Raw genomic sequence first — 12,308 nt, 5'->3', positions numbered from 1 at the left:
ATATATATAACTTACATACGGTACACGAAAAATATCAGCATCATAAATTAAAATAGCAGCTCAGTTCGATGTTGCAAATTGGTTAGGTTGAGGAAAAGCAGAGCAGAGGAATGGGCCTTAGGTATTGCTTAAAGGCAGGAGTGGAGTCAGCCATGACAGGGCAGTTTTTATTTCTGTCCTCGAATGCAAGTTCGCAGTTTATTTGGAGACGAGACTCATGGAAACAAGCAGCTTCATCAGCAGCTGTAAAGAAGGTTGAAGGCACGGAGGGTGAAAGAGACGAGGACTCCTCTTCCTTTTCACCTAAATGCCAACTTTCCCTTCTGAAAGCAAGGCTTGAAAAGAGACTGCTGGCTCAGAGGGAGATAGAAGGTGGGGGTGGTGGGTGACTGAATAAATGAATGACTGAGTGAATGGACAGCTAGAAGAAATTCCATTGCACTCATTATAAAGAAAAGCTTGGATATAGCAGGCATGTGTAGTGGAAATGAATTCATGCTTAAGAGGCAGAGAGATGGAGGCAACTGTGATAATGTGGTTTGCAGAGACTGCTGACAGAGAGAAAGCCTGGTCAGTTAGTCATTCGGCTACAACAGAGCAGATTTAATCAAAGCTGTGGCTTCACCTCATAAGCTGTTGATTAATGGAGCCTGAAACCAGGTCACACTGTCTGTCTGTGTGTCTCTCTCTTCTCTCTCTCTCTCTCGTCTCTATCTGTCTGCTAGTTGCCTCCATGGACCACCACCACACAAGTGGTCCAATCGGTAGCTATAGCAAGCAGAACATTAGGGAATGAATCCACACATCTTTGATTTTGCCCTTCTTATCATATTCATATCAGTTAGGAAAAGGGAAGTGTCTCCTCTGTGCTGCATACAGTACTTTAAAAGAAGTTAACAAATGCAAAGCTCTCACTGACTGCAACTGCTTGCTAGTTTCCTCTCTGTATACAGTATTCACAGCAGGCCCACTTTTGGCTTTTTACATGCACAAGAGATACTGTACAGTGTTGATGCAATGCAGATCATGGGTGTATTAAAAGAAGTGGATACAGCGTTCGAGGCAGAGCCTCGTTCATTCCTATGAGAGTTGCTCAGTGGCGCATAAAGCCATCATAGAGCCAAAAATTCCCCGGATGATTGTCATGGCTTCCGCATTATGCAGCCCATAGAGCAGAAGCACTAGAGACTTCTGCTTTCCGGTTTAGCGCTCCGCTAACTTGAATGGGGATTATATGATTTAAAGAGGAGTGTGGTTCCAGAACAGAGACTGTGCGTAGATGTAAGCCCCACCAGATCTAACTGGTAGCGCTCCACCTCCCGCACAAGTTCCGGCTCCTTCCCCCACAGAGAGGTGACATTCCACGTCCCCAAAACCAGCCTCTGCCGCCCGGGTCTGGTCCGTCGAGGCCCCTGACCTTCGCTGCCACCCATATATATAGCGCACCCGACCCCTTTGGATCCTCCCACAGTTGGTGGGCCCATGGGCTGGAGGGAGAAGTGCCACGTCGCTTTTTCAGGCTGTGCCCGACCAGGCGCTCGCTGACGAGGCCGCCGTCTGGGCCTGGCTTCAGACGGGGGCCCCGGGCTTCCTCCGGGTGGGGTCCCTCGATCCCTTCCTTGTTCTTCCAATAGTCAAACGGGTCATTTTGTGGGGGTTCTCAATCACAAAAAAATGTATCCACTGATTTACAGACATCGTTTTTGCTATATACAAAGTGTATGAGAAAAAGTCTTTTTGGACCAGAGAGCATCACATTAAGTTCTGGGAGTTGTAATTCAAATATTTGGCTGCTATGTTCAATTTGCTCTAAAAGCTGTCACACTTCCTGGGGGCCTGCTGCAGATAGGAGATAAGTGTATATTATACTGGGAGATTTTGGACTGGACTGTAGGGAAAGTAGAAACAAGAGTCTACAGCTATGCTGAGGCTGTACTTGACTTAATGCTAACACCAGTATGCTAACATGCTCCCACTGACAACACAACATGTTGATGTTTAGTAAGTGCAATGTTTGCCATTTTATTTGAGATTGTTAGTTTGGTAGAAAAGCCTAAATCTAAGTTATGTTCTTTAAAGCTTTAGTGTATAACTTTTTAATATTAATGACCATCCATCACATTCAACCCAAATTGCCAAATTTCATACAAATCTGATACAAAGCCAATGAAGACTATCAGCTTCATCATGTTTCTTTAATCGTCTATCGGCGTGAGTACACGGACAATACAAGCCAAAAGGTCAGTTTTTGCCTGTCCACACCTCGAAATCTTCAGCCTAGACAGAGTTTCCCAAAAGATATGTTGTCAGTTACCTAAAGCGTAGTTTTGCCTTTTGGAAGGCCAAAAAACCATAGAGAAGGTTCCTAGGAGCCCACTGAGACGGGTCAATTCCTGAAACATATTTATGCAAAAGAGCCGCTAAATGTGTTCAAGCTGTCACACAGATAAAATATACAATGATAAGAAATTTGACCATGTTTTATTTAAAATATTTATTTCATCACACCCCCAACCGGGACTGTCAGACACCGCCTACCAAGAGACTGGGTCTGTCCGAGGTTTCTTGTCTGGGGGAATTACTGGAATTGTTGGGTTGCTGAGAGTGTAAAGTGTCTCGAGATAACTGTTGTTATGTTATGTTATGTTTGATACTATAAATAAAATTGAATTGAATTGAAATTGAATTGAATTCACTGTAAACATTTCAACATTTTAAACATTTAATTTCAAGTTAATGCATTTTGTCTCTGTGGCTTCTATCTTAAATTGTTTCTTTTCTTCTGGTAGTCAGAAGGTTTTTTGTTTTATACAGATTTGTTCAGTTGGACCGCAAATGGTTTATCTTTGTCGATGTGTCATTGTAGGGTTAAATCAGTTATAAAGATGATAAAATGCTTTGATGAATGCTGTAATATTGTCTTCTATTTTTGTAAATTACAGCTAGAAGCAATACAGAAACACCCCTGGTACCAGTAAGTACCACATTTTTCTTAAGTTTTTGCTGGCTTCCTCTGCATGTTCCCTGTTTCTTTCTCCACCTAAGCCACTATCACCCACACCCTCTTGTTACAAAGTAACACAGTGGTACTTGGCTGGAGGAAGGTCTGGCAATGCAAGAACACTAATAACACACCATAAAAAATTGAAAAAAAAACATTTCTCATTTCTCATAACACCTTATAGACCTTCACCATAATAACACCATAATAGACCTTATTTCAGACATCTAACCAAAAACCCAATCAAAAAAGCCATTGAGCTAAGACAATGGAAGCGAAAGTGCAAAACACATAATCTAATTTCTGGGTTTAAGAACTTATTCCTGCTGCACTCTAAAATAAAAAATATATAAACCTGGGTTAATCCATAAAATTACCTGCATTGCTTTGTAAAATCCCAACCTCTGCCTAAGGTATTTGACATCTCTCCTTAATTGGTATGGGCTTTTAAAAGCCAGTGCTTGGACCAGTATATTTGTACTGCATTGACTTTGCTCATTAGCACATGTTGAGCTGTTATGCATGTTCATGTTAAAGGTCCCATATTGTAAAAAGTGAGATTTCCTTGTCTTTTTTGTTTGTTTTTACAAAGCAGGTTGAAGTGTTAAATAAATGCTGTGAAATGCTCAATCCACAGATAAATGCACACAGCCTGTATTCAGAAACTGTGACTTTAAATGAGCTGTCAGTACTTCTGTACAGTTGTGATGTCACAACTATACTATATATATATATAGAATAGAAAGTGAGGCTACATTGCTGTCACAGTCATTTCCCGGCTGCAATCACGAAGATTCGGAATTGCTAATCACGTATATATAGTATATTTTATATTATATTGATATTACACCGCACCGTAATGTCATTCAGTGACCATTAAACCTGTGTAATGTTGGACATCATTGACCATCATTGACTGTTAACTTTGAGGTGTTTCTAACATTTGTAATTTTTTCCTATCAGGGGTGGTCGTAATGAGCCTTGCCCAGAGCAGCCGCCCCCTCGCCGGGTGTGTGTGAAGAGGATCCTGTCCTTAACAGACCTGGACCCTGATGTCCTTGAGAGCATGTACTCCTTAGGGTGCTTCAGAGACCGGGTCAAACTCACACATGACCTTACAAGTGAGGAGTGAGTAAATATAACCCATCAAACATTTCCACTTTGACAAGAGGGCAATACATCAATGTGCACCACTGTTACACAGTATATGTTGGAATATATGACAGGAAGAACATCCAACAGTTTTATAAATCTGCTTTATTTCCAACTGCATAATAGATTACATATTGTATATTAATGGAAAAAATAATTGAAGAATGCAATCATCAAACAAACATGTGTGCTTGTATGCATGCTGTGAACCAAAGGCATAATTGTTGGTGTAGTTAGTTTAATTTCTCTCTCACAATGTCTGTCTCTCTCATTGTCTTTTTTGTCTCATTGTGGCCAGTCAATTACTTAAATCATTAATCTGCCTGGCATGGCAGGAACAAGAGCAACAATGGCTCTTTTATCTCTCTCCACCCACCCGTTGTGCCTCCTTTTCTGTGACAAACTGAGGTTTCTTACTATCCACAACAGTAGCAGCATAAGCATTTTAGCACCTACAGTTCATCATTTTGGTTTTCTGGCCTTTTACCGTTTTGAGTGAGTCTCACAGCTCACATCATACTCTTTACCAGCCACAAAACAAGAGATGCTTGGAGAGATTCAAGAAAGATGGTAAACCTAATTCTATCAGTACACTTAGGCATTAATTAGAGCCATGTTGTGATTTGCTTATTTATTTGCTTATTTTCTTATTGAGTTCTGCTGATACAGACACCAACTCAGCGCGAGACTGTGCGGCCAGCGAGCGGTTTATTACCTGCTTTAATCTTCTTTTGAACCTTATTTCTTGACCCCATCCGTCTAATTTGTGCTAGCTAAATCCGGGGACCTTGACGTCTATGACGTCCATCCACGGCTGTTGCCCGTGGGATCCCAATGCAGCGCCCTATGCCCTAGTCAATTCTCATTACGTTTCACTTCCAGGATTGCTGCGGTGCCATCGGAAACACCGCCAGATGTCCTTCTTTTTGGCCAGATATCTGTTACCTTCCGCTTTCTTTGTGTTGTAATTTTATACTCTGATCGATGCAGGACTATTGTTAACTGCTCCTCAGATCTCTGCGGGGTAAATCCAGACAGCTAGCTAGGTTATCTGTCCAATCTTTTATCTGTCCAAAATTTTATAACGTACATATTTCACCAAAACAAGTTCCTTCCTGAGGCAGTACTGCAGGGGCTCAGTCCGGCGCTTAGCGCCACTCGTTACAATTGTGATTGGTTAAAAGAAATGAAGTCCATGAATGCTGTGTGGACTAGTCTGGCAAAGCGAGACCATTTATGCCTTATTTAGCAATATTAACGAGAGTGAAAAAAAGAAATGTGGGTCTGCCCCTGTGATTCAAATCTACTCTGAAATGTATTGTCAACAGACAAAAAGAGTTAAAAAACATAACCTAATAATTTAGAAACGATTTATCAAATATTACTTACAATATGACGTAACTGGACCACCACTCACAATCTGTTGCCAATATTTACATGTGTACTTCCGGGAGGGTGTCAGCCGTAGTTGTCAGGAGACTTGTTACCCTGACCCTGACCCTGTTTTTTTCTGTATTCTTTGATTCTGTCAGCAAGAATCTTTCTGTGCGTCTCCTTTCTTCATGACCTGTGACTCTATGCATCTTGATCTTTAGGGAGAACCAGGAGAAGATGATCTACTACCTCCTATTTGACAGGAAGGAGCGATACCCCAGCTGTGAAGATGAGGATCTGCCTCCCAGAAATGACCTAGGTGAGAACTAAGATCTTACCAAGACAAAAGCTTGATTATGAAAGCAAATGTTATACCTATTATGAAATGTCTGAACTATGAGTAGATTTCTAAGAATTTTTTAAAACGTTATTGTCTTTAATACACAAGCACTTAACATTGTGAAAGAAAAAAATCCTCTTGAGACTGGGCTTCATTTGTATAGAAGCAACACTGTATATAGGTAGAGCATGCATACAATTACCTATATCTGTAGCTATAAAGATATAGGATGATTTGAAAGGATGAAATTCTTATTTTATTTTTTATTTTTTTACCAATGCTATTGACCTCCAAGACCCACCCAGGAAGCGTGTGGACTCCCCCATGCTGACGCGTCATGGCCGCTGTCGTCCAGAGAGGAAGAGCCTGGAGGTCCTCAGTGTCACAGAGCAGGGGTCTCCCACCCCACCTCGCAGGGCCCTGGACACTAATGCACACAGCCAGAGGTAAGAACCCGAGTTAAATGGTAACTTTGTGTTTTTTTCATCTTGGATCCTATTTTCCTGTTTTTGTGTGTATGTAACTGATGGAAACAGCAATCTTTGAAATTGGTCCAGTATTGAGCGTGAATGCTGTGAAAGGCATCTCTATACTGGGCTGCAATGTAATCCCATACATTACAACAATATGGAAAGGATCCCTACAGATAGAGATCTTTTTTTAAAGAGTAAAATCTGCTTTGTATAACCAGAAACCTCTCTGAGATGGCTATTGCTAAACCCACCAGACTCCATTTACAAAACAACACTTTTAGCGTCTATAGAGCCAACATCTTTTCACATGTAAATCAGTAAAGTATGGGTTTATTTCATCCAAAACTAGAGTTTTGGTTGGAAAAAGTCGAAAGACAAACCAAAACGGCTTTTCAAAGTTTTATTTAGTGTTTGTCAACTTTGAATGAAGTGTATTTTAAGCTGATAAATTACTGTTTATTTACACAGAGTCTGGTGGTTTTAGCAATAGCAATTTCTTGGATGGTTTTGTGTTGAGGGTGCACAATGAATTGCCCCATTGGGTTACATTGCAGCTCGGTTTGTAGCGGCCCGGTTGTTGTGCTCTTCCTCAATACTGGACCGATTTCAAAGATTTTTGTTCACATTAGTCTATTAGACCATAATGCATGAGGAAATACGGTCCAGATTGCAGGAAAACAAGCTTAATAGCAAGCTCAACCTTAGAGCAAACTATTACAAACTACAGAATATCTTTTGATTGTTGCATCTGAAAATCCCATTCACATCAATGACTCTTGTTGTTTGTTGCTGTCTTCAAAAGGTCTCGTTCAGTCAGTGGAGCGTCCACAGGCCTGTCCTCCAGTCCTCTCAGCAGTCCCAGGGTACGAACTTTACACTATTCTCTTCAACAATCGTACACCACTACTCTTTGCCTCTGTCTAGCTGCTTTGGTATTCACAATTAGGGTTTAACTGAGTTCAGATTAGACTTCTAAGTAAAATTCAAAAACGCTTACACTACTAAACCAACCTAACATTGCAAGAACATGTGAGATTTTGAAGCTACAACATTGGATACCTGCTTTCTCCTAAATAATCTCACCCATGTTAATCTCCTAAAACGGATCCTGGATCTGACTGAATTATTAGACTCAGGAAAGTGGAGGATTGCACTGAAATTTGCAATAATGTGGACAGTTTGCCCTGTTCACTCATTTTTAGCATACTAAAACTACATCAAATATTGAAGTTTGCAGCAATAGGGTTAAATGTATTTCTACATATGCTGTACTGATCTGTTTACATTCAGGGACCCCACTTGAGCAAAGGGAACACATTATCTTTATATGGTTAATTATTTGCATCTCAGAGATATTATAGCTATTGTTTATATTGTTGAGATTTTGACAAATTCACTTATACCGTTTTGTGTCAAGAGTTAGATTACAAGATCAATCCCACTCTCATGCGTACACAGTAAATATGAAGCTACTAGCAGCTGCTTAGCTCAGTTTAGTTTAGCTTAGTTTAGTGCAAATGATGAGATGTATAATGTGCTAAATAATGACTATTGTGAGACTTTTACATTTGGACAGAGCAAGGCTTGCCATCCAGATTTTATGCTAAGCTGTAAACTAACTGGATGTTACATCTGTAGAAAATTGAGCGTGTTATCAATCTTTTCCCAAGTTTTGGCAAAGGTATTTTTTAAAATGTCAAACCATTCCTTTAACAAACATATAGCGCAACCATCTTGGAGTTAAATTTGCTTAACCTACTTGGAATTAGACAGCTTTCAAGTGTGCATTAGGACTGTAGGGAAATTGACCTTAGGCTGACCCAGGCACACTCTACATAAACTATTTGTATGCATGTAGTAGGACACATTGATTGCAAACAATAATAAATACTATTTATTTTCTGTTGCGGCTACATCTGTATTATAAAGATCACTTAAGAAATTGTGTTAGAGTTAAGTCTGGCTTTCCCTGTCATTTGTATGCATTGTATTTACAATGTAAGCACATTTATCAATAATAATAATAATAATAATAATAATGATAAAAGTATTAATACATTTTATTCATGGCTTGCTTTTTTATAACACTCAACAATACCTTACAGTTAAAACCATCAAAAATACAGTTAAAAAGGCAAATTTAATTTAATTAAAACAAACATTTGAAAGATTGAATAATTCCAGCCTAATCCTTTAATTTGTGATCCAGAAGGCAACACATTTTTGTTCATCAATTGCAGTCAATTTCTTTGTTAGCTCGCTGTAGTGTTGTGGTTTGTGTGACTAAAAACAGAACATTGAGAATATACAGTCAACAAATATGTTTTACCAGCAGCTTCAATATATAAATTTCCTGTGTTTTTGTCTGATAACCGTTGCTCAGACTGTCACTGCTAGTTAGCTTTTCCATCATACTGTCATATTCTCAGTCATACACCACCAAATCCATCTTCCCTTTGTTGCATCTGATCTAGGCTTGTTGAAGAACCCTTTCCATTAAGCCATAATTCATGACCATTGCTCTCTCTCATCTGTCCATCCCTCTTTCCCTCCTTCTCCCCATCTCTCTCTGTCTGCCCATCAGAGCCCGGTTTTCACTTTCAGCCAATCAGAAGTCACCTCCGCTCCTTCCTCCAAAGACCCCAAACCAGGAAGTGCCATCACCTCTCGGTCTACTCGCCTTGCGCCGGACCCAAAAACACAGACCCTGCCCTCAAAGGGTCCCGCTGACCGGCCCCAACTCCACTCCATGAAGTCCCTCCCTCTGCAGACTCCACGCTCCCCATCCCCATCCCCCTCTCCACTCCTCTCCCCCATCCCACGCTTCTTCAACTTTCCCTCTCCATCTGTCTTCAAGTCCAAGAACATCCACTCGTCCTCTAACTCCTCTGCCACCCCTCCTCCTGTGTCGCAGGTCACGCCGCAGGGCTCGCCACTGCCCACCCCGCTGGGCACGCCTGTGCACCAAATCCAACATCCTTCCTCAACCACCCCTCCCTCCTCTTCCTCCTCGTCTTCTTCTTCCAGAGCGGACGGAGCTGGCGGGGCCTCGCTGTCGCTGACACCGCCCTCCAGCCCGGGCGGCAGTGGTGGTCTGGCCGGTTCAAGCTCCGCCCACTGGAGAACAAGACTCAACTCATTCAAAAACAACCTTCTGGGCTCGCCACGCTTCCATCGACGCAAACTACAAGGTGAGTGAAGTTGAAAATGTTTAAACCAGAGGTTCCCAAACTCTTACATATAAAGGGCCAAATTGTATCTGGATGGAAGGCCACGGATGTTAAAGAATACTGTAATCCTTGTAATTCGTCACAGGTAAAGCTTGTGTTGGGAAGTTGTGCTGTACATTGCCGCAAAACTCAGATCTTTGTCAAAAATTAAAATGTCTCAAAACAAATCCAACATATTGTTAGCAAATGTAAATCAACCTATTTGGAGAAAATAGAAAATGTGATGGTAGGTTTGGGATCATGCCACCCTACATAATATTGTAGAGCTAGTTTATTATGCAAGTTAATTTTATACAATAAATGTAGAAGGGGGTACCTGCTCCGTCACTCACAGTTAAGGGGTCCTTGGCTTAAAAAACTTTGAAAACCCCTGGTTTAAACAAACAAACAGTAAGTGATGGTGGTGTGAATCCTCCCCACTGATTGGTTGAAATAATACAACCCCAAAAAATCTGTGGGATGATGTAAAATGTTTCAGTGTGAACTTTATGTTCACCAAACATGTCATTTCTTTTTGTTAAAATGGATTTAATAAAATTGGTATTGAAAAAGATATCGCTTAGGAACGGTATTGGTATCAGTGCCGGTATGAAAATTAACACACAATACCCAGCCCTACTCATAATGGATGTGGGAATGGCACTAACTTTATGTTCACTAACAGCTTAAAAAATCGGAGGTCTCCTACTCTCTATTTACATCCAAGATACAATCTATTATTACCATAAACTACCAAATGTCGCAGCCTGGAGCCTGCCGCTGTGTTGACTAATGGCTGTGATAATCTGTAATTAAGGCAATTAGATTAGGGCATATCATCAAGACTCACTGCCTGTTTCCTTTTTTCCCTCTCTCCTTTCTCTCTCTCTCTCTTTGTCTCCCTTTTTCTTTGTTTTTAGTCCCCACATCAGAAGACATGTCCAGTTTGACTCCAGAGTCCAGTCCAGAGTAAGTCCACACGTATCTTAGTTTGTCTTTCTCTAATTTCTATCTACTGTAAGTGCAATACCACATTTCAACCGTTTGTTGACAAAACATTGTTGTCACAATGTCCATTCAGTAGCATTTAGAGCTTTCAGGCTTTCGATCTTAAAAACAGAGGTTTCTTTCGTTAACTATTGTTATCAAAATCGAGATAGAACTTTCCATTTCAATTTGACAACTATGGTTTAATTTTTATGTTTCTATTAGTATATAAGCATATGATTTTGAAATCCCTTCCAGAGCTCAGTACTTAAGTCTTTATCTTGGGAGTTATACCATCTTTTAGGGACAGTTTGGATTTTGTGGCGGAGAAACCCTCCCCACCGCCCAATAAAAAACAACAACACACTCACACGCCCAATTACTATATCATAGTGTAATGGGTGATAGAAACGATGTGCAATATAAACAATACAAAATTGGCTTGCAATAGAGATTTTAATTAAATTGCATCATGTGCATCTCAATAATGCATGTTAATGACGCAATCAACCGGCAAAATTTAGAGCCACAAGCTGCTACCGGCTGCAAGCCATCATCGTCATCTAGGTAAACATGGCTGAAAGCAAAACAGAGAAGCTGGGGAAAAAGACTGGTGCAATTTCCAATATTTGGACTTGGTTTGAGATTGAAGCCTCAACAACGGACACGTGGTCAAGCCATACTACAGACTTTCATCAGCCTTTAAAAGTATCCAACTATTTACAATCTAAAAGTAGCCATTAAAATAAAGGATGGATTTGTAATTTAAGACTGCCATGGTTTAAATTTTTCTACATAAAATGAAATGAGCTAATGTTGCATAGAATAGCGCAGAGGTGTAGCAGGACAATAGTGCACAATATAGTTATGTTGTTAAGCCTAAATCAAGGTAACTTGTTGTTTTGGAGTAAGTAGATAAATAGTGATTCATGGCCTACTAAAAAATACTGTCTTGGAAATTAATGTGATTAGTGATAGTGTAGTGGAGAGCAAAGAAGTGTTGTATGTTGTAATTTTTCCTGAGGAGGGTTTGAATCCAACATGACAAGGATCACCCTAATTTCTTTTAAAACACATTTTTCCTGCTGTAGAATGTTGTAGTAATGTACTTTTCAGATATTCCGGTCAGTTCAGATTACATTGAAGTGTGACATGCAAAGGCTAGCAAAATGTTTATGGATATGGTACGTTTACACTGCATCTGGACAGGCTCGGAGAACTGTCGGTGGAAAAACCAGAAGGCACACAACACAGATTTCCATTACTCTACTATTGGGGGAGGAGCAGTGCATGGTCTGCACGTGAAATGCACAGCGTCTTTAGCAACACAGAGCTGCCTGTTTGGACACCTGTCTGTAAATAATGCCGGGAAAATTGACAAACTCAGTGGCCGCAAATCGGGCAATAAACATGTAAAAACGCAAATATCAGCCCCATATATTGGCTGGCTAATAAATCAGTCAATCACTACTGTAGATGGAAGCTAAAATAAAGGCCACCTTAAAAAAAGCAATAGTGGTTTAATTGTATGTTATATTTAGAACATTTTCACTGCTCTACCTTTACCTAAACGAATCCTTTGTTTTTGCGAGGCAAAATTACTGTTTTTATCAGAAGAGTCTGATGGGTTGGAAGAGAGCGCAGAACGGCTTTAGTTCCCTCGTCGGAAAGGGCAGGGCAGTGAAACTATTCTAAATATGATGTGTGCCCAATATGTCCGTTAATGTTCCAGAATTCAGCCATATAAAACAAGTTCCAGACATATGTATTGA

At 40.4% G+C, this 12,308-nt stretch overlaps 1 protein-coding gene across 6 annotated transcripts in view; it reads left to right on the top strand.

Moving 5' to 3' along the window:
* LOC117957695 (serine/threonine-protein kinase BRSK2-like) overlaps window positions 1–12,308 on the top strand; it is a 38,332-nt gene that overhangs the window by 16,132 nt on the left and 9,892 nt on the right. For 2 of the 6 annotated variants that reach the window (XM_034893636.1, XM_034893634.1), the window contains exons 9-15: window positions 2,943–2,974; window positions 3,965–4,129; window positions 5,749–5,846; window positions 6,163–6,313; window positions 7,143–7,203; window positions 8,925–9,531; window positions 10,470–10,518. In XM_034893636.1, the coding sequence (XP_034749527.1) occupies window positions 2,943–2,974; window positions 3,965–4,129; window positions 5,749–5,846; window positions 6,163–6,313; window positions 7,143–7,203; window positions 8,925–9,531; window positions 10,470–10,518 (1,163 nt within the window). Of the gene's footprint in view, window positions 1–2,942; window positions 2,975–3,964; window positions 4,130–5,748; window positions 5,847–6,153; window positions 6,314–7,142; window positions 7,204–8,924; window positions 9,532–10,469; window positions 10,519–12,308 lie in introns of all 6 variants that reach the window. The other 4 variants (XM_034893635.1, XM_034893633.1, XM_034893638.1 and 1 more) reach the window with 3 other exon arrangements.

This window comes from Etheostoma cragini, chromosome 15, assembly GCF_013103735.1.
Source record: "Etheostoma cragini isolate CJK2018 chromosome 15, CSU_Ecrag_1.0, whole genome shotgun sequence".
NCBI lineage: Eukaryota > Metazoa > Chordata > Actinopteri > Perciformes > Percidae > Etheostoma > Etheostoma cragini.
The sequence above is the reverse complement of the archived record's forward strand: the minus strand, read 5'-3'. Positions and strand labels throughout refer to the sequence as shown.